The 23,503-nt window shown below is 37.3% G+C and overlaps 1 protein-coding gene across 2 annotated transcripts in view; it reads left to right on the top strand.

The window, feature by feature from the left end:
• Positions 1-1,420: 1,420 nt before the first annotated feature.
• LOC142210769 (myosin-binding protein C, fast-type-like) overlaps positions 1,421-23,503 on the top strand; it is a 74,892-nt gene continuing 52,809 nt past the window's right edge. For both annotated transcript variants that reach the window (XM_075280178.1, XM_075280177.1), the window contains exons 1-5: positions 1,421-1,527; positions 17,295-17,378; positions 20,851-20,880; positions 21,921-21,998; positions 23,020-23,168. In XM_075280178.1, coding sequence (XP_075136279.1) covers positions 1,506-1,527; positions 17,295-17,378; positions 20,851-20,880; positions 21,921-21,998; positions 23,020-23,168 — 363 coding nt within the window. In that variant the 5' untranslated portion in view covers positions 1,421-1,505. The remainder of the gene's footprint in view (positions 1,528-17,294; positions 17,379-20,850; positions 20,881-21,920; positions 21,999-23,019; positions 23,169-23,503) is intronic.

Raw genomic sequence — 23,503 nt, 5'->3', positions numbered from 1 at the left:
ATGGTAATGTCCCAGATGTTACGTGAACAGCCCAGGTAACGTCTGGGACATTACCATTAAGGCCCGAATCCTGTGCTCGGAGATGTGAGTTTAGGAGATGTGAGTTAGTAACAGTGTTTATCATGTTTGCATCCTCCCCTGGGTCTCCATTTATTATACTCCAGGGTCTTTTCAGACCCAGAATATAATAATAGTTCATGGGTGAGCCACTATGGGACATAATAGAGATTGGGTGGGCAACTGTGGGGAATAATAGTTGGGTGGGCAACTATGGAGCATAATAGTTGGGTGGGCAACTGTGGGGCATAATAGAGGTTTTAGGGTCCACTGTGGCCCCTGCAACCTCTATTATGCCCCACAGTAGCCCACCCAATCTCTATTATGCCCCACAGTGGTCCACTCAACCTCTATTATGCCCCACAGCAGCGCCCTGCAAACTCTATTATGCCCCACAGTTTATTGTGCCTCTTTGGGGCACAATAGAGGGTACAGGGGCCACTGTGGGGCATAATTCCAACATTATGAATAGTAGGGGCATCACATACATACAGATATATATATATATATATATATATATATATATATATATATATATATTATTCGTGACACATGCTAAAAGGGGTCATGTTACAGGTTTTACATTGGGATCCAGAATCTTCATGTTATCCCTTTGGAATGTACTTAGTTAAACCAGGCACATAACAAAAGGTGATAAAGAGATTGAGGTTGCCATCAACCCTGTAGATAAGAGTGCCCAAAATGATCCTATTTTCACAGCAAGTAGTGCATGTGATACATGATAATTTGGGGGCCCTGTTATAGATTTTGCACTGGATCTTGGACTTTGGATCTTCTGTCTGTAGATAAACATTAAAGGTATGTAAATAAATGACTTGTTTTATTACACCATTCTGCAGAGACCATCACATGTAGTCAGATTACAGCTCAACACGCATATTTGATATTCATCTTATTTTCTTAATTAGAATGTAGGGAAATTCTTATTTATTTTATTTCTCTTTATTCTTACCATCTGTGGAGTAAAACAAGTGTCTATTTTCAACATTGCCGCAAAACCTCTCAGGATAAGGGGTCCTTGGAGACATCTTTACAATTCTAGATATTTTTGAGCCATCAGAAAAGTGGTTGTTAGCTGCAGCTTCCATCCCCCTCTCAACTTTCGTCTCTCACTGAGGTTACATGCAGGAGCAGCTGGTTCCTCTATTGCACTTATAACTGTTCAGTTCAACTGGGAGTCTCAAAAGCCTTCACAAAATCAGATCCTATCCCCTCCACTGCTTGACACTATTAAGGCCAGGCCATGAATGCCCCCATCAAGAGGTTTAGGGAAGTTTATGGAATGACTTAGGAATTTGGCAACCAGCTCTTGGGGTCAGGTGACATTTATCAACGTCTCCCAGGACAGCAGAGACTGTCTTTAAAGAGACAAGTTGAGCTCTCAAGAGGGAGTTTGTGCCTGGACCCAAGAAGAGGGTGACACAACCATGCCTGAACCAGCAAAACCTGGTAGGATTGTCTTGGTTGTGTGATGTATAATTGAAGTGTATGTACAAATAATAATGGGCATTAATATTGGGCAAGTTTTTAGTAGTAGACATTTCTACACATTTGTCACTATGTGTAGTAAGTACCAAGGATTCAAGATTCAGAGTGGGATGTTTTCCAGGATTCTCACACGCTTCGCTCTTCTGCAACATGTCAGAAAGTCATCACTAATAACAATTATTTACACATCAACTAGAAATATGGGAAATATCATGAGGTTTAGAAACTATATTAGCTTGTCTATCTATCTATCTATCTATCTATCTATCTATCTATCTATCTCCTATCTATCTATCTATCTATCTATCTATCTATCTAATTTACCTATCTCATATCTACCTATCTATCTATCTATCTATCTTCTATCTAATTTACCTATCTCATATCTGTCTATCTATCTATCTATCTATCTATCTATCTATCTATCTATCTATCTCATATCTTTCCATTTATCTCATTATCTGTGTCCCTGGAAAAAGCAATAGGGCTGCAGTTTGCTTAAACCTGCTACCATTTCTGGATTATTACATCACGGATACAGCATAATATCTATTCTATGTATGAATGTTTAACATCTTCACTTAAATGGGCCAGATTTTTGAGGAGCAGTTTTCAGACCTCCATTCACCCATTAGCATATACCTTTTGTTTGGTTGAACATGCCGATTATTTTTGTGCAAGACATAGTGGATTTTGTACATAACTGATTCTGTTCTCATGCTATACAAAGAAGGCTCAGTCAAAATAGATAGAACAGATGGCTAGAAGGGGTCAGTAAGCAAATATATGAGAGCAGATCTTACCTAAAATTAAGTCAATTGCATAGGTGGACAAAACTTGAGAATAAACATAGAGCAGAATTCAATTTGAGAAATATCCCTTACACATAGCTCCAGCCATAAATGAATACTGCAAATAGATATAATAAATTTTGTGATATATCTTATTAAGGAGATCTGTTTCCCTCTCCACGTATTAAGCTCTTCTCCTGTTCCTTAGCTTCAATCGGACTACATAGTTTAAATTATATTAGTATACAGCACAACACCATGGAGCAGGGAGGGGTTGAGTATGATTCTCCTGCTGGCTGGTACATTGATTTATTGCCTCATTCTGTGTATTATCAGCTTTTTATCTACAACTTAGCAATATTAAAAAGCATGGAACTGTATATAACTGTAGCAGAATAATAGTAGCAATTATTTGTCTTTTTTAGCTCCCCTCTCCTCTTTATAGACTACAATAAAGAAAGTGCCTGAAAAACAGAGAGGAAACACATTTCTTTAATAAGATATATTACAAATGTTCTTATTTTCACCTGTACAACTGTTTATAACTGTTAGGCGTAAGGGACTAGCAGCATATACAAATACTGTAATGCTGAGGATGATGGCTGGTAGATACCCTAGGTAACATTAATCTAATGCTTATAATATTAATATGGTATCACACAAAGGATGAGACATGTTTAAATCTTACAAGACACTGTATTAAATTGTGCATCTTTTTTGTTTCCATGTGTATGCATGATCTAAACTGAAAGGATAGCCTTATGTATACTGTAGTATAAGATCTTTGAAGTAAGCCATGAGAAAAATTGAAATTAGACCAGTGGATATTTTTGAGTTTTCTGTAAAGTGCTATTGTTAAAAAATACCAATAATTGATAAGACCAAAAATGTTTAATTGCTTGTAGATTGGTAGACAAGCTTCAGTGTTTTTGTGTACTGTTCTGAGTCTAGCTATTATATGACTGCAGTCAGTGTGGACATGTTGTAGTGACTGTGATAAGAGATAGTCATCAGTCAGATAGCTGGCCACAAGTATATCCCTGCTATGCATGGGGAAGGAAGGGAATCTCCAGTAGATACTGTATGGAAGTTCTTGGTTTCACCTCAATAATTTTATTTGGCAAAAGAAATTTTGAAATATTTTAAAAATACTTGGAAATAAAACATAAGTATGGATATTGCCTGTATAATCAAACCTTACTTCCAAAAATTTGTAGAATATAAACCGTCTATACCAAAAACACACCGAGTCCATAAAAAACACATGCACGGCAGAGCTGCTAGACTCTTCTATCCACCGAAAACAACAGCAGTGGCTTATCTCCCACAAGAACAAAGGATACCTATAAGACTTTGCCCAAGTCGGCAAGCCCCCATAAACATGAGATTGTCCTATTGCTGTTGTCTTCTCACATGTATATGGACAGCTTTAGTATTTGTATTGTAAAAGTAGATGCGATGAAAGGGAAAAGAAGGTGTCCAGATATGTATGAGCAGTCTTATACGATACTTTCCTACTGCTGGGACCAATTATCAGTCATCAGAAGTGGGATCCCGTGTTCTGCCTCACACCCCCTTCTCAGTGAGAAGGAGTCTGAATGTGACAGTTGTTGAGAATTCAAAGTCAATGAAACAGGTGAAGATCAGCAAGTACAATGCTCATCCTATAGATAGGTGATAAATGTTGGTTCTACGAAACCTCTTCATATTCATTGGAACATTAGACATGTCCTATGTAAGTTGGGACCTTATGTTCAATGTAAGATTTTTTGGTACTAGTCAGCACCGAAAGGGACTTCCATTTTATGCTATGTACACCCCTAAAGAGAGGGTATCAAGCCTTTAGATCTATCATTGATACACGTCATCTGGATACAATAATCATGGGCATGTCCTTCTATGAACATTTTTCTGGGTAGAAAGACTTTGTTGCATTAGAAAAGGTTACACATAATTGGAATCTTCTCAGACAAATCCTCAGCTGATGACACAAACTTGTGACTAAAGCTAAGGTCACTAGTTAGGATGTATTCAGACAACACAGACCTTCCAGTAAGTCTAGGAAACATAATAAGAGATGCCAGCTGGCAAACATATTCTAGTTACTTGTTACTGTGTCTTTGCTATGATAAGTCTTGTGGGCTGTTATGATACGAATGCTGATAGAGTAAAAAGACCAAATTTATTGTCTTAATTATACTTTTGAGCCAAAAGATCTTCACGGGTGGAAAGCTGAGAAAATTTAGAAGTGGTCTAAGGTCGGAACTATCTATAAGGATCGTCCTGAGATTGCAGTTGGCTTTGTTTACATGTATGACATGTTCTATATTTTATGGAGTGCTACAACTTATGAGCGCCATATGGTTCATTACTACTACCATTTCTGTTATTGGATATGCATGACATTATCTTGAGTGGCCGACATTCCTTTCACCACAAGAAAAGTCTTTACAGTGCAACGGGTACTCAACGGGTTTTGAAAGCAGCTTGGCAAGAGTCTTAAAAAGAAATAAAACCCTTGGTGGTATTTAGGCTGTTGTAAATGTGCAAGATGTTATTTAAGTTTGTTTTGATCTTTTTTTTTTTTTTTTTAAATGATTAGGAGAAGCAATGACATTTGAAGAAACTCATGACATTAGCAAAACACATTGCCTGGTACACAGGACCAGAGCAGGTTAAGTCTATTTATCTCCATTTGCTGTATTGTCATCTCTCACATACCTGTCCCCAGTAGTGTTCATACAGACATACTAGGGATCTGTATGTTGTAGGCGTGTGGGAGTAAAAGGAGAAGTCAATGGATAAACACAGTGAAAACATAAAAACTACATGCAGTTGTTTCCCTTGGACAAAACCAAACCTAGGATCTCAATTTCTCAGCAATGACTTCTACTGTCTTGTTTTCATGTTCATTTATGACATTTTTTTAACATTCTATTGAAAAATTTATTACATTAAAAAAACATAAGCCTTTACTTTCCATCAACCACCTCTGTAGAAACTCAACCATCCCCTATTTCCTTGTCAGATAAACTCAAGAGTCTTGAGTCTACAAGTCAAAAGTGTCCAACAGTCTTCAACAAAGAAGGTCCACAAATCAGGATTAACTGAAGACAAATTGCTTTGTTACAATCCAGTCATACCCAACATGGATACTTCTCAGTTATGACTCTCCATATAGACTTATACAGACCTCAGTGGTGAATTCTTTCCCCCTATCATGGGAAAAATATGCAAATCCATTTCCCAAGATGTAAATAGGGAAACAGTGCTTCTGTTTGCTGCCCTCGAGGGGTAACTCCCTTGAATATCATGCCCGACTTTCCAACAAGCCTTTACTGCAATGATGCAGGATGTTGCCAAGTCAGTGGGAATAATGACCGGTGGATGGAAAGGACACTGCGCTACTCCATAAACATTGAATAAACACACATTTTATTGAGGTTTCTTACACACGACGCATTGGACAGCGTTTCTGGGAATACCCCTTTTTCAAGATTATAACCAATACACACGCAAATCCTATTGATACAGAAAAAACAAGACCACAAAACAAAAAAATACCACATAAGAGTCAGCTAAAAAGGACTTGGACATAACAAAAGACTATATGAAAGATGTCCCAGTCCTTTTTAGCTGACTCTTATATGGTATTTTTTTTGTTTTGTGGTCTTGTTTTTTCCCATAACCCTCCCAGTGGAACTAAAAATGGCTTTTTGTAAGACTGTATATGCCTTAGAAGGTGGTCTCTCCTTAAGGAGTGACATTATCCCCATATTCCTCCTATCAGACATCAGAATTGATCACCACAGTTAAGATGCGTATACATGCAGGTTTGACCATAGGTTGAATGTACCCTGTGTTGTATCCTCTTTTAGTGCCCCCCACTCATCATAACAAAATAGGATTTATATGCCCTTAAGATTTGGGTCTTAAGTTCTCAACATTTTCTTTTTTTTTCATAATTGAAGTTCAAGAGTCAAACCTTATGAATTTTCCCATTGACATAGCCATACGGGGATTGCTTTGGCTGAGCTGTAATCTTTACTATTTTGGTGTGCACATCATTTTTTGATAATTTTTGGATAATTTTTATGTTATGAATATTTTTCTTTTGGGCAAGGAAAGTGGGAAAAAAGTGTATGTCAGTGCCAGGCAGCTGCTACCAAGGCAAATAAAATATATATATATATATATATATATATATATATATATATATATATAACCACTGGTTCGGCCACACATAACCTAACGTGAGCAATTTGGGGCCCCAGCGTACAAGAAAGACATAAATTAACTAGAGTGCAGCGAAGGACAACCTAGAGTATTAGGGCAATGGGTGGATTGGAGTACACAGACAGATTAACAAATTTGGGATAATTCAGTTTAGGAAAAAGATGTCTACAACAATAACAATGTACAAATACATAAAAGGACAGCACATCAGTGAGGCTATGGAACCCACTGCCATAAGATGGGGTGATGGTGGATTCATTGTGCAACTCATGTTTTGTTTTTTGTTTTTTTTTTTTGGGGGGGGGGCTTTGTCTTCCTCTGGAGCAACGTTGTAGAGTTATAGGAATCTTATCTAGTATATAACGCCTTCACCTTGTGCACCTTGTCTACATTTTTTATTTTCTGGTGCTATTTGTGCTATTAATACATTTTGTAATATATTAAATTAATGGATTTTGGCTCCTTTCCATGAAGCCTGTGCTGAAATCCACTTTCTATAGCCCAATTCTTTGTTGGCATTAGAAATTCTCACTGCTTCTGACAATGAGTACTGGGCAGTTCAGGTGTAATACAGAGAAGTTGAGGCTGCAGGGGGTCACTTTGTATTCATATATCTCACTCATTATAGAGCACAAAACTGTTGTTCAAGTGTCATATGAAGGATGAGATTCTCAGTTTTCATAATATATATATATATATATATATATATATATATATATATATATATATAAACAGGGCCAGTGTCAGCACCTGGCTTTCCTAGGCAAGTGTTAAGCCAAGCTCCAGAAGGGGCCCACATGGCAGTGTCGCAGGATACCCAGCTGTAAATGGCCGGGGGCCTGGACCACCATGATAGTGGTCGGGGAAAGCGTGGTTCCCCAACCAATATACATACTGCTAATGGAGAGGGGCCTGGGGCCCCTTTCCCATAGATTCCAGTCCCGGGGAGGTGATTAAAAATAAAAAAAAATACTTATATTCACCTGTTCTGGGGTCAACATGCACTCTGGAGCTTTTCAGGCTAGTCACTGAGGTCCTGCTCCCGAGGGTACTGTGGGTACTGTGATTGGGGCCCAGCAGTCACATGGGGTGCCGGCGTAATGACATCATGGTCACAGGCCCCAGCAGTGCGGCCTGGGGAGCAGGACCTCAGTTACTGGCCTGAAGAGATCAGTCACAAGGCAGAAAAACATATATACTGGGTGAGGCTATTGTGGAGTATATAATACTGCATGTGGGCCACTCTGGAGCATATAATACTGTGTGGGGGCAACTGCAAAGCATATAATAATGTGTGAGGGCCATTTTGGAGCATATAATACTTTGTGGGGGCTACTGTGGGCAGATGCCCGCCTCAAATTCCTCTTTACTTTTCAATGTCTGAACAGATTGTATCTACTTGGTTTTTGCTGCATTGTGAATGAGTTACTCCAAAAGGGGCCATCTGGGGCACCGTCGTCCAAGGGCCCACACAAACCTAGACCCAGCCCTGTATATAAACACACACCTGCTATAGTCTGACTATGTTTGTCATTTCAGTCTTCTTGTGGATATGATTGGGCTGCAATACCAAGCATAACTTATGCACAATGACACTGTTTTGAGAGAAAAAGCTATTTTTTTTTTCTAATTTTATACAACTCCTTTAACTGTATATAACCGTTAGTTTACATGTTCCTATATTAGAATTTAAATGTATATTGCAATGGTATCTTCAAAAGTCATTGTGTAGGTTATAGCAATGCAGCTGTTGAATATTGACATAGGTGTTTATGTTCTGCTATATCAAATGACACATACACTTGGAAAGTTCTTCATTGGTATAGATGACTGATATTTAACATCATAGGCTTCTTTCCTTATGAGACTACACTTTTATAGCACACAGTATTTCACATGGACACTAGTATTGTCAATAAATTGTACATAGCCCATGAAGAAATATAGAATGCTATATGTAGACATATCAATCCATTCTTTCTAATTATATAGGGACAGATGGTTAGGTGGATTAAACAATACTACCTGCTACCAATGAATAGACATATAATTATAGGAAAGTGATGCTTAGAGTGAAGTTTTCATGGAGTCTGTGGGCATGACAGGGCATTTACCAAAATAAAAAAAAAAATTATATGTATCTTGCTTTTGAATGTAAAGCTCTCAATCAACCCTTAAGACCATGAAACTACTGGTATCACTAATGTATTCTACTAGTAGAAAAAAAACATAAGATAATATAGTTTTCCATATAGGTGTAACAGAAGCACAAAGTCCGGAGAGGAAACCTCTGTGGACTTTCAGTGAAAAGCGCTGCAGCAAAAACCATAAAACGTTACCAACGTGTTTTTTCCCACAGCGCTTTTTGGCTGCAGATCGCTACGGGGAGCTTTAGCATTAGAGAATGGTTAGCTGTCAGTCCTATTAGGAGAAGACAGAGCATACTGTGTTTCTCCAAAAATAAGAGAGGGTCTTATATTATTTTTTGCTTTAAAAGATTGGTCAGGGCTTATTTTCAGGGGATGTCTTATTTTTTTCATGAACACTAATCCACTCACCAGATCCCTTTACACCTAAAACAATTTAGAGTTGGCAAGTGCTGGTGGATGGGCTCTCACTCACAGATCTGTGTCACTCCTGTCTCAGGCTCCTTGCCATTGCAGCAGTGTTTCACTGCAGCCAAGGGTAGCAGTTGGATCCCGCTAGTGACCAGATGCAGCTACAATGTAGTCATTCCAGCAGGACTACCTGATCTGTGTGTGAGAAACCAGCACTACCTGTTGTCAACCGTTATTATTGTAAAGAACTAACTCACTAGTGTCATCTTACCATCCCTTAAAGTCAATATGTGATTCTCTTGGGGGTGCAATTCTTTTTGGGGTGTCTGCTTTCATTGCTGAAGTGTCTACTGTATAGGTTCTGCTGTATTCTATTTACTTTTTTACTTGTATAACTGTCTGGACATTTTTTTTTTTTAATGAGCTGAAGCTAGGACTTATTTTGAGGGTAGGACTTATTTTCAGGGTAGGGCTTATTTTCGGAATATGGCTTATTTTTGGGGTATGTCTTATTTTCAGAGAAACACAGTAGTATTATACAAAACCTCTTTATCAGGCTACATCATCTACATCAGCCCAAGCGAAGATCACTCCACACAGAGAACTAAATGTTCCTGAAGTCTTCCTTCTTTCTTTCTTCTCTTCCTTAGCTGCTATGGACTCCTAGTATATCTTCTGTTCTCAACATATGTATGTCTACTTCCTTAATATATTACTGGGCATTATCCTGTATCTGTATTACTATGCTGCTGTAACATACTGAAATTTCCCCACTGTGGGACTATTAAAGGATTATCTAATCTTATCTTATTAATAATTATTAGTTGTATAGTACTAATATGTTCTGCAGGATGTTCCAAATCAGAAAGTTCATGTACTCTTTATCACTCCGCACCATTTTATCCCTTGCACCGCTTGTGACCTTTCCGCAATTAACCTTACATATTGTTAACATGATCTAAAAATTTTCTTTGCCTCTGCACCCTCCAAGCTATTGATGAGTACTGTGCAATGGTGGTGTTAAAAGACATGCAAAGGGCCATTAAACAGTCTGCCAGCTAACAACCTCTGGGAATTACTGAGGTGGAGACAACTAGACAAGACCTTTAACATCTACTTGCTTTTAATTGCATTATGATGGTTGTGATGTGTTGTCCAAAGACAGATAGAGGTTACAGAGACATAGCGGCATTCTGTATCTACTATAGCATATTGACATGTTATTTTGGATATAGTAATATGTGTATGTGATAGCTCAGCTATATGGTCTTTGAAGAATTTTATGACAAAGTACATTTTGTGACTCCAATACAGACCTTTCCAGTCCTATCTAGTCTGATCTTTCCATGATACTCATTTCCATTAGGGATAAGCGAACTAATTTGGTTAGAACCAGATTCAACCCAAATTTTTCAAAAAGATTCAGGTTTGACCCAAACTCCAAACTTTTTCTCTTCATACTCCATAGTATAAGCAGATACCCAGGAAGGTGAATAACTGTTTGTTATTTTTACTTACATCATCTGGGCCTCCCCTTTAAGAAGACCCCAATGTTTAGTAAAAGCACTTCCAGTTTGCGTCAAGCAAGTTCACTTACTAACATAATGTTTAAAGGGAATATGACTATAGGATCTTAACAGAGTAGGGTTTTGATTTGTGGAGCGTAGTTTATTCATGGATTTACTGTATATAAATATTTTATCAAAGCAGAAGAAAAAACAGTTATGAAAAAACAAAGACCACCATTAAAATAGTTTGGCGAAACCTTTTTTTTGCCACCATTGCTTTGCATAATAAATGAATACTGGACTATCACTTATAGTCAAATAAACCTCTTATAGGATATTTGGAAATGGTTTGTCTTATCCAGACAACCGAGTAACTATTCTTGTATATCAGACGTCTGAGACCCTTACAACCTATTTCTCTGGGAAGCAAAGACACCCAGGCCAAATGGGTGCAAGTGATACTTTTTCTTTTCAGATCCTGATATGATATGTGTGGTGCTAGAAATCTTAGTATAGTGTCACATGATCTTTTTTTAGTGCAAGCAAGATCTCCCATTTCCAGATGCCTTTAACCTGATGTACAGTATATAGACAGACAGGATGAAGAGTATGTGATGACTGCAGGTTACATATAATATTCTAAAAGATTATATTTATTCTGAAAATCAATTCTTGTAAAGTCACATTAATTTCATGCTGCCAAGTTGTTCAAATGTTAAAAAATAATATATAAACAGAAAATCAATATGAAAAAGTTGTCAATAAAGCATATAGCTATCAATTTTGGCTAGATTTGCTGTCAAATTTATGCTATAGGGGCTGGCAGACCAAACATCAGATTCTGAGAGAAAAGTAGCTCAGACAGGTAGGATTTTTTTCTAAGATTTTATAGTTTATACTGAAATAAAGTGACTGTCCATCTCTTCCAGCCTTCATATAACTTAAGGGGATATTTGTATACCATAGGTGGAAGCCCCAGCAGAACTGCTATATGGGAGAGAACATAGACTAAATTCCTCGACATTACAACTATAGGGTAAATTAAGTATTTTATAGACCCCACTGAAATCAGAGGGCTGTTTGTGTAATACATAGTCATGCATGGTTTGCCGTAATTTTCTGCTAGGTCTCATATATGAGGGTCTTGAACAGTTGACAAACTTAACTCAAAATGGACTAAAAGGGTTAAAACCTTATTCATATATTATTAGCAGGATTTATATCTTGAACGGAGCTTGTTCTTACTGTTGTAAAAATAGTATATACACGATGCCTGGTTATACCTCATTGTTTTCCTTGATGTTCTTTCTGGTAATATTTTCTGTCTATGACCATTTGCTGATTAGTGTAGTTTTATTAGCCAAGGCACAACAGCTAATTATATCTTGGTTGTCCAGTTCTCGCTGCCCCAATTAGGCAAGGACCCAGAATGGCAGCAATCTGAGAAGGAGATCAAAAGGTCAAGTTATAGTCATAGAAGACGAGGGCTCACTTAAGAAATAGAACCATTCAGGTGTAGGTTTTTTAATAAGTGGATGATAGTCTGGATAAGTATTTACCATGTGAGATTCATGACCTGCTGTTATAGAAGAAGACTCATATTGTATTCTATACATTCCAACTCTGCTGAAGATTCCCAAAGACCATACCATTTCCTTTGTCCTGCTTACTTTTTCTAACCTTCATGGCTTTGTCCATGAATTTGTCTATGTCTTTCAGATCCAGTGCTCACTAATAATAAGCTTTCATTTGTTATTAGTCTGCAATAGAATGGCAACAATGTGTAACGGAATTGTTTTTATGTTGAAAAAAGATAGAAGGGAAAAGTCGCATAAATAAGGGGATCAGAAAATTGTTGGCATATTGTTAGGATAAGTCACTGATATCAGATAGCAACCTGATCACTGTCCATCAGCTGACTGAAGGGGCTGCAATCCTCAGCTAAATTCTGCAGGCTCTTCAGCCTCATCCACACATGCCATCATATTAGTAGCTATGGTGTAGGGTATTACATCTATGTGCCATTCATGTAAATGGGACAAAGCTGCAATAACCTGTTTGGCTGCAGTCCCCCCAGATATCTACTCAATAGTAGTAATGGTAAGGTTGATAGGAAGTGGTAGAAAAAAGTAGAATGGGTTAATGTTGAACAATGTACAGTAAGGCTGGGGCCCCACGGGACGTCCGCAGAGGAAAACTCTGTGAACTTTCTCTTAAAGCGCTGCGGAAAGAACCGAAATGCGTTCACACAGCAGTTCTGTGGGGCCATGGGGCCTTAGCCTAAGTCTAGAATTTTTTATGTTTTTGCAATTAAACCATATAATGACATCCAGGTAATGGCTACAACATTATGCTATGGTTACAAAAATAATGCTATTTGGAAGCTACAGAAATGAAAAAAAAAACAAAAAAACAATCACATTCTACCTTATGTTCAGACAGTGACGCAACTGCCATGAGGCAAACTCAGGCCATTGACTGAGGCGGCACCTCCTGGAACAATTTTTTTTTAAATTGGTTGCTACCTATAAGGGGTAAAGGGAGTGTTATATTGTGAGTGGGACACTAAAGAAGATAACATACTGTAGGGGTCAGTAAAGGGGGCGCCATACTTTGTGTGGGTCAAATAAGGGGATATTTTTATCTGCAAATGAAAGGAAGTGACCTACAATTTTAATTAGGGGACCCCATCACAGAAACAAAGATTGTCAGGACAGGTATTTTTTGGGGGGTGTGGGGCACCTTTTGGTAGGTCACCTTAGGCAAAAGAGAGGCTAGTTTCACCCCTGTGTACAGAAGAAAACATGGGGTAAATTATAGTGTATTATTCTGCAAATAAATGAAATATTTCTTTCCCTCTAATCCCATTCTCTTATCTATAGTGGCTTAGAACGATGCATGTGGGACATGGTTCAGTTCAGGTTCAGGTTCTTGTCTCTGCACCATCTTCAACACACACAAACAACAACAGCTGACTCTGGTTTTGCATATCTTAGACAGCAGAAATAAGGAACCATGAGAGGACATGCAGGGAATTCAATCTACTTCACTGTATGTAAAGCTTTTGGAACCTGAGTGCCCCACAAGCATACCAGGGCTTATTTAAAACATGCTATGAAATGGTATGAGGTAAGGAGTGGATATCTTATTAGACATGAGAGGACTTATTGGAAGTGAGAGCGGTTAACGTGTCCCCTCATCCGATGGGTCAGCAATATGCTATGCTATATCAGGAGATGATCCTTTAGAAATGAGATATTTACATAAAAATGGCTGTCTGGAATTATGTCAATAGAGACCAATTAACAGGAACAAAGACTTGGTGTCATTTCAATAGAGCATACTTGCTAATATAGTATAACATAGGAGTGGAGACTCGGGATACCATGTAACTAACAAATAATGTCCACCAGTCACCCAACCTTATCCTACTCTTTATGCCATGAAAAAGTCAATGCACTCTTAACTGTAATTGGAAATATTCTGTTATCTAACTCATTTTACTATAATCGCTGTAATACCACACTCATTGTATTAAACAGAAAACACTATAAAATATAACTTTTATTAAATATTCTTAAAGACCAGTGTGCATATATACGCAGTCAGATAAGTAATAAGACACTCCAAATGAGTCCAGAACTAACACACTAAAAACACTGATGTGGGCTCTTTGGATCAATATAGATACCACACTACCCAGCTTCACATTCAATCCCAGTGTTTTAGTGGACTAATCCCTAATTCCATACAATCAAAATCTATATCCTCTAATAAACCCGAGCCAAGAATATTCAGGTTCAAGGTAAATATAGGCCAAAAGGTATATCTCTACTCACACTCGAGGATAAATAGGAGTTGGTTTCATGAACCCATAAATAAAACGGATATCAGCTCATCAATCGAAAGATAGGAGAGTAGATAAACAAATAGAGCGTATACAGTGTGTCAGGAGATATTATCTGAAGGCACATACTCTTTGTTAGGATCTCAAGTGGTGTGGTTACTAATAACTATAATAAACCACTCTCCACATTGTGAGGCCAGATACAGGTAATGGAACTCCAGCTCCTAACTCCATTAATGGTGTTAGCCAAGCCAATAACCTCAGCAATACATGTCAGGAGCCGATGAGCCACTGCCCCCTTATTCACAATACAGCGGAGCACAGGTTTTGTTAAACAGGCATCAGTAGCCCAGAAATACTGCTCCCTATAAGGCCCTCAACATGTTTCTCCCCGATACTAAGGTTCATCAGGAGTTAGTGAAATGGTAAGCTGATGTATAGGATATTGTAGTTAAAAGTGAAGGTGGGCACCAATACAAGTGAGAAGCTGATGCTGGTCACTGAAGAAAGCCGACTTTAATGCTAAGCCCTGCCCCCATGGCAATAAGACATTTCCTATTTGGCTCAAAAAAACTGCAGCAAAATCTTCAACAAAAAGACTGTGACTCCGCAATGTGGGGCTTCATCCTTAAACTTTTTTGTAGTAATAAAAAACAAAACATTTCCTCTCACTTCTCAGGTATAAAAATATAAAAAAAGGTATAAAAATATTTAAATAATTCGAATGAAAACATGTTATATCCCTTAACAACATGTATGAAAAAACCTGAACACATGGCCAGTCCTGAACCAATAAAAAATAGCACACGCCAGAATTGGTTAGTGAAAGTCATAGGCCATAGCGATGACCCTGGGCGCATTATGTCGCCCAGGAGGCCGAGGCCGATGTAATGCTGGATGCCGCAAGGACACCCATGAGAGTTGAGGGAAGGTGTGTATGGATGTTTATTTTTTATACCTCCCTTGGACCTTCACTTATTATACCCCAGACCCCAGATCAAATCAATGTCACTTCTGACACTTAAAAGTTGAATACCTGTCCAATAGTTACAATATTTTATATAAAACAATGTAACAGTGTGATACTTAGTGGTGTAATATAAAGGTCAAATTCTAAATTGATTTTGTTTTTCATTTGGAATAAATTCTAAGTCCCTAGAGTAGCTGCATAATAGTAAGGGATTCTAGAACTAGGCAGACTATAGAAAGAGCTAGCAGTGATCTGGATCTTTGATTGACCCATCGACTCTTCTAAGCATCTGTCACGCTGATATTCCTCAGTTAGCTTTCGGCCAGCCATGGCTGAGCTGTATTCTTGACAGCTTTGTTTAGAATTTTCTCTCCTTCTCTGCCAGTGATCAGAAGGATTTCTGGGAGGTTTAGAGACTCAGTCACCTGTCCTCATGTAATAAAATAAACTAACACATTTACTGTATCTTTTTATAGGAAATGACTTGCAGTACAGTCAGGCTAAAGCAGTAACACAACAGGGAGTTACTGTATACTATTAAATGTTAATGCTATTGCTGTAGGATACTTCATTACAAATAATATGTACTCAAGATAATGGTGTATTCTCATCATGTCTTACATCCATTTAGCAAATCCATAAAACAGAGCAAATGTAAAAAGAGATTTATTTACACAGAATCAGTGAAAAAATGCATCACTTTCTGTCAATCTTTGGACCACACTTTTGAATCAGTAAAAAAAAACAAAAAAAAACGACAGATCCTTTTTTCAACAGTTACTCTGTGTAAATGGCTGATTACATATTTGCATCTGTTTGCAACTGTGAAACAGATCTACTAAATAGGTGGCATATTAAGAAATGAGGATTCCAGAGACAGCAGCCATGGCTACACTAACATCAGAAGATGGTGGAGCAGCAATAGGCCCTTTGTAACACATTGGTGGGCACAGTGCAAAGGTTTTATAAGTGGGCCCTCCCATATCCCCACCACTTAGACATACCTGACCCACCCATATTATAATGCCTCCTCAGTGGCTCCCACAATTTCTTATCCCCCCTCAGTAAATAATGTCCCGCTCGACCTTCCCCCAGTTTCTTGTGCCCCTCACATTGCTCCCACAGTACTTATTGTTCCCTTCCAGTTGCTCCAGCAGTTTCTTGTTTCCATGATTATATATTGTCCCCCTCAAGTTGCCCTCACAGTATTCATTGTCCCCCTTTAGTTGCCCCCTCAATAAGCATTGTCCCCATTGTGCACCATTAGCACTATGGTTAAAGTAGACCCAAGCAGTACAATATATCTTCTCAGCTACTCCACCATCCTCTGGTATTAGGGCAGCCATGGTCAGGGCTTGAGCCTGAACAGAAACCTCATTGTTCAAAGTCACCCTGACTAGGCCCAGCCCAACTCCACACCTTCCCCTACAGCAGCCAGAGACTTGTCTATAAGGGGTTTTACATAGAGAAGACAATATATATATATATATATATATATATATATATATATATATATATTTTTTTTTTTTTTTATTTTTTTTTTTCACAATCGTACTCCAATACGGAACTCAGTCTCCTGCACCTAAGAGTATGTAGGTAGGTATCAGGGCAGGATCCTTGACTTTTTTTTTATTGTAAAGCGAATTCCTGGAGAACCTCTTTAATGAAGGGAATAATGATATATGAAATATTACATAATTAAGTTGCTCCACTAAATGATTGATTGACTTATATAATAATTATATAATGATATATTACACTATATAATATCTGTATAGAAATAAGAACTAATAATATTTTTATTTTTTTTTTCCTCAGGCATTAAAAAAGGACCTGGTCCTGCAAAACCAGCAGGAAAAGCAGCAGCAAAACCAGCTGAGGCTGCTAAGGAGGAGTCAAAGGGTAAGATTATTTAGAAATGATAACACCATATTATTACTCTGCACATCTAATTCTAATAGTCGGTCCAGAACGTGGAGCAAGAAAAAGATAAGCATTTTGCAATATACAAAAGAAATTTTCCCTTAGTATGACGTGAGCCCCTTTTTTGAGGCCCAGTATCGGCTTAGACCACAAAATGTCTGGGAAATATGGTGATGGTTTAAACAACATGAAGCAGTAAAATCTGTAACTGATGTTACTGTACTATCTGGAGGTTAGTTTTACATTTACATAAGTAAAGATGCCTATTATATAATTTGTAACTAATTCTGATCATATTCCATTGAAGCTAGAATCAAAAAGTGCCAAAACCTTGGAGGATCACTTAACATCCCCATTGACCGTACCACGCGTATAACAACTCTGATATCTCACTATGGTGACCGGAAATAAATGGATTTGCTGTATGATGAATTAAAAAATATGTTTGATGAAAATGTAATAAAACTGGCTCTGAAATATAACTAAGACTATGGTGTTGCTGGTTTTATTGATCAGTGTGGTGTTTGCTGTCACTTAGTTATGCTTTAGTTTGTCTTTTGTCGGTTTTATTTTACATGTAGTTCAATACCCATTTATTGTCAGTTGCTGAATTTTTGTATTGGTATACTATAAATGTAGTGTGTGGTCAATATGTTACCAGTCAGTATGTTTAAGTAGCTTATGTAATGTGTATATGGTTTCCATATCTACTAGGTTATGTCTATCAATGTTGTCTACCATTGTTATACCAAGTAAAAAAGATTATAAGAATCGACGGTTATCTTCAGGATCTACTCTCTATCAATATATATAATGTGCACATCTATAATGTGCCCAAACTTTATCATAGCATACACATTATCATCAATAATGTCTAAATTATTATTATTATTATTATTATTATTATTATTATTATTATTATTATTATTATTATTATTATTATTATTATTATGTGGTTGGCTCCAAATTCCAATTTTTTTTTTCGTTTTGGAGCAATAGATAGATAGATAGATAGAGATAGATAGATACACTTGCACATACTTAAATTTATTTATATTTTTATACATTTTTTGCAGCATAATCCATATTTTACATCCGTGGCCAGTGTATAGTATGCTATGTCATCTATCTGTATCATTATTTGTCTAATATCTGTGGGCATTATGTTTTTCAAAATTCAAAAAGTTAAAAAAAATCATATACTATTATTATCAAATTATTATAATTTTACCATCTATGGTGTTTTCAAGGCAATAACGTTTTGTTTCATGAAATGTTTCTACGTGTCTTTTTTTTATGTCCGTCAGTATCTTCATTACTACAAACGAACATCTTATGAGTAACTTATATCACTTACCCTAGCAATAAATGATTAAAAAATGTAAAGGTGAATATATAGTATAGACTTAAAGAGATGAACAGGTAGTTTTTATGGGATAAATATTTATACTAGCTAGTCCACTTAATAGTATTGGTTGCCATTTGTCAGAGATCACCCTGTATTCATGATGACACAGTGACACAATGGTGGATATTTATGAAAACAGCCTTGCGGTAACTAATCTACATATTATATAATGTCCTGCTATGCTAATCTAACTCATTTATGGATCTTAGGAAAACTGTCTTTGTAAATGTCCTCATTGATGTCACTAGAGTGGATATCTAAACTCAGTACTGATGTGCATGCTTTCCTGTTTTCAGTGTTACATAGTTGTGTTACAATAATGCAGGCCTAGGTTATAAGGTGGGAAAGGAGGACAAATGTCCTGCGCCTTTGCCATTTAAGACCCTCCGCCATCCTCCTCAAGAAGATTACTTATAGCTCTTGGACACTTAGCTTGAATCTAGGAATTGACAGCCACTCCAATTTAGGCTGAAGCCCCACGTTGCGAACACACAGCATTTTTGACGCTGTAGAAACTCCGCGGCAAACAATGCTGCATTGTACAGTACCTGCAAAGTGAATTAGATTTTGGCTAATCCCATCCGACATTGCAGTAAAACATCCACAGTGGAAAGATGCATTCTCAAAAACACCCATCTCAGCATGTCAATTCTATATGCTGGAGCTTTCTCTAGAAGTATAATAATGGCAGAACATCCATGGAGAAAACTCAATGAATACGCAATGAAAAGTAATGCAGAAGTAAAAGTAATGCCTTTCCTCTGCAGTCTTTTCCGCAGCGTTTTGCTATGTGGGGCCTTAGCCTAAGGTCAGGGCCCCACGGGACGGAAATGTTACGATTTTCCCACAGCAGAAACACCACAGGAAAAAATGTGGCATTTTACAGTACAGGCAAAGTGGATGGGATTATAGTGAATCCTATGCCCACTTTGTGGTAAAAACTGCTGTGTGGACACGCCGCGATTTCCAAAACTGGCGCAGATTTGGAAATTGTAGCATGTCAATTATACCTACGGAAACACTGGCAGTTTTCCCATAGGTATACTTGTTCTTGCCGATGCTTCCCACAGAGCTTTATTGCTGTAGGACCTCCCAAGGGGCCTTAGCCTTATACAGTGAATGCTGGAATTATTAATCTACTCTGTGTCGTTATTATTTAGGCCCCGGATGGTTCTGGTAAATTGTGGCTTATTCCATTAGTCTTTCCAGTCTTCCTTGAGATGGTTAAATAAAATAATTATTTATATTTGCAAAAATTATTAACTTTTAATTGTCTACAAATTTAAATATGATTATAATCCTGGGAAAACCCATTAAATCCTTGTTATGGGCCTTGTCTCTGTTTTACATATATACCAAAGGCCCCACAAACCTTTAACCAGTCCTGCAATAATGTATTTAAATTAACTCTTTATTAGTACTGATGTACTGAATTGTCTTTTACCACAGTGTTTATTGACATAAAATAGATATTTTTCTGTAGAAATTACTAATATTTCATTAAAATATAATCCAAGTTGTATTTTTGTGCCTTCAGTATGACATAGTACAGAAATTAATTGCAATGTCTATACAGAAGACAGCATTGTTAATATACATTGGTAATATATTAACAATCTCTTGTAAGTTAATCATTGTATAATCTTTGTTTTATGTTCTGTGTCCATACTACATGTGTGTTTGTAATACATGTGCTGAATCTGCATGACTGCATGTCAAAATTTCCAAATGGTCATCAATGAAGTCGTCGAAGACTCCAGTGCGTCTCGGGTTGGGTGATGAGGTTGAAGATTCATTTTCCAGTTGGGTATGAATAGTGTTTGATGTCATCAAGGAGGACAGGAAGACAGAAAAGCTCCCGGTGACAGAAAGGCACAGATCCTTCTATATCCCAGGCCCAGGTTATACTCATTTGTTCTATGACCATCATGATGCGTCATCAGGCAAAACAGGATTAAATGGTATAGAACTCATGGTAGAAAATGTTCTCCGCTTATTTGCATTAATAATTTATTCTTTCAATTTTCCTTCTTTGATTTACAGACGCCCATAATGGAGAACTTCCACCTGACGGTAAGTGTTCTTCAAATAAGTCAATATCATATGCTGTAAGACTGCTGAAAGAAGTAAGAAGACCAAGATAATCAATCCAACTAAGGATTCCACTATACTTGAAGCCAGGCTATTGAAATACTGAAGACTTTCAGAGAATCATCGATCATAGTTATGGACATTTCAACTTGAAATTCAGATACCAAAAATCGGAATTTCTTCAAAAAATCTTTAACATATGAAGAAGAAAGGTCAAGACTAGATTTATTTTTCTACTTTCATCAATTTTCATCACACAGCCTCAACTCTCAAAACGAAGAACAAGAAAAAAATGAAGAAAAATAATTCTGCGCACTGATCTTGTCATGGCGTCAATACTGAATCATGTGGACATTATTTCCATTGGAATTGAAATACGTAAAATAACAATTCATTGGATCTGCATAGTTAATAGATTAAAAACACATATGCCCGGCATATGTTTAATGTTTTATGCTTACAAACCCATTGGATCTGGAAGACATAAAAGTCACCTCTTCCTACTATAGAGCATAGGGAAAAATTCCTTCCTGGCAGTAGTAAAGATTCCTGATCAATATTTTATGATTTGTACCAGTGAACCTTTTTATTTTATAAATTAGTGGAACATAATAAGCCTTTCGCAAATGTATCCATGTTTCCCCCATTACCAAATCCTATAGGAGCAGCTTTTATATCTTTACAGTTGAGATGGAAAAGTAAAGCCTTAATGTTATAAATAATCTCCGATAAGGAATGGCTTTATATTCTCTGCAGGGTCTTACATAGAATAAGTTATCAGAAGAATTATAAAGGTGGCCATAATGGTCATTATTCCTATTTTTAGTTAGCTACATTATTGGGAACTTATTGATACATAGTTGTGGTCAGAAACCACAAACAATACAATCTGGTAAGTGCTACTATCTTTTGGGCTTTGCAAAACTGCGCTCAATCCACTTTTCCAAACAGAGTTTCCAAATGTATTTCAAAGAATGAATGTTGTTTGAAGACTTATACTAATGTTCTTCTCTGACTTCTAGATACAAATCCTGAAGAACGCACTCCTGAACTAACAGGATTATTTATTAAAGCGCCCGAAAATATATCAGTGGAAGCCGGTAGGATATGATACGTAGGGTTTAATTCAATATAACAAATAATCCCTGTGTCATGCCCTGTCCTCTGGGTCCGGCACTAGGCTTACATAACACAATTGATCAATTTAGACAATGTTTTCTTTTAATTGGGAACATGAACAAGTGAGTTGGAATTAAACCTAAGTAGATGATAAAAAAAAAAACTAATAAAAACTGTCAACTCACTCACCTTTAGGCTGGGGCCCTACAGGCCACAAACGCAGCGATTTGCCCACAGTGGAAACCCCACGGGAAAAATCATGGTGTTTTACAGTATAGGCAAAATGGATGGGATTCTAATGAATCTCATGCCCACTTTGTAGTAAAGACTGCGATGCTGACACACCTTGATTTCCAAACCAGCGCAGTTTTGGAAATCGCAGCATGTCAATTATATCTATGGAAACACCGGTGGTTTCCCCATATATATAACTGTAACAGAAAGTCTGCGGAGGAAAACTCCGTAAACTTTCTATTTAAATCACTGCAGGAGGAACCGTGATGCGTTGCCACCAGGTTTTTCCCACAGAGCTTTTTGGCTGTGGGACGTCCCGTGGGGCCTTAGCCTTAAGCAGTCCTCTAGTTTTGGAAATCTCAGATTACATCGTTACTTATAGTTTCCTAGTTGATAAGGATGAAAAAAGACACAGGTCTATCTGGATGAACATATCAAATGAACAAAAGTAGAAAAAAGTGAATTAAACATTACTAAGGCCCTATGTATGTTTTTAGTTGTACTAATCTGTATATGGGTCCTAGTATATTTTCTCATTACTCTGAATAAATTTAACAAAATAACATACATCATTTTTTTCTTTGCTATATTTGTCCATTTGAAACCATATTTGTCTCTGATAAAAGAATAGACTATATAGTCAATACATATGTCTCAAATATATTGGTATCTCATAATCATAGCAATACTTATCGAGTTGTAGCGCTAGTTGAATATAATGTAAAATTGTGTATTGTGTTCACTTAAACATTTCTGTTTTCTATACAGGGAAGGATATTCTATTGAGTGCAAGTGTTGATGCAAGCCAGCTGACTGCAAAGCCATCTATTAAGTGGTTTAAGGGCAAATGGCTGGAACTGGGAAGCAAAAGTGGAACTCGATTCCAATTTAAGGAAACTGTTGAGAAAGAGAAGAAGGTGAGAAATGGGGTTACTGTCATAGGAAATGGAGTGGCTGGTACGAGCCCTGGCAACTGAATTTGCCAGCAAGCTGAACTACTAAAAGGTCAATAGTAGTGATGAGTGAGTAATATTCGATCGAATACTTCGCCAGCATAGGAATGCGTATAATCGGCCGAACGCTAACGGGTTAAACACTTCGAAAATTCGATGCGTTTAACCCCTTGGTGTTCAGCCGATTACACGCATTCCTATGCCGGCAAGGTATTTGATCGAATATTACTCGCTCATCACTAGTCAACAGTGTGACCAGCACTGGACCTACATGTGAAGTTAAAAGTGGAGATTATTTT

Source organism: Leptodactylus fuscus, chromosome 6 (genome assembly GCF_031893055.1).
Source record: "Leptodactylus fuscus isolate aLepFus1 chromosome 6, aLepFus1.hap2, whole genome shotgun sequence".
NCBI classification, from domain to species: Eukaryota; Metazoa; Chordata; class Amphibia; order Anura; family Leptodactylidae; genus Leptodactylus; species Leptodactylus fuscus.
This window is presented reverse-complemented; position numbering and strand designations above follow the sequence as displayed.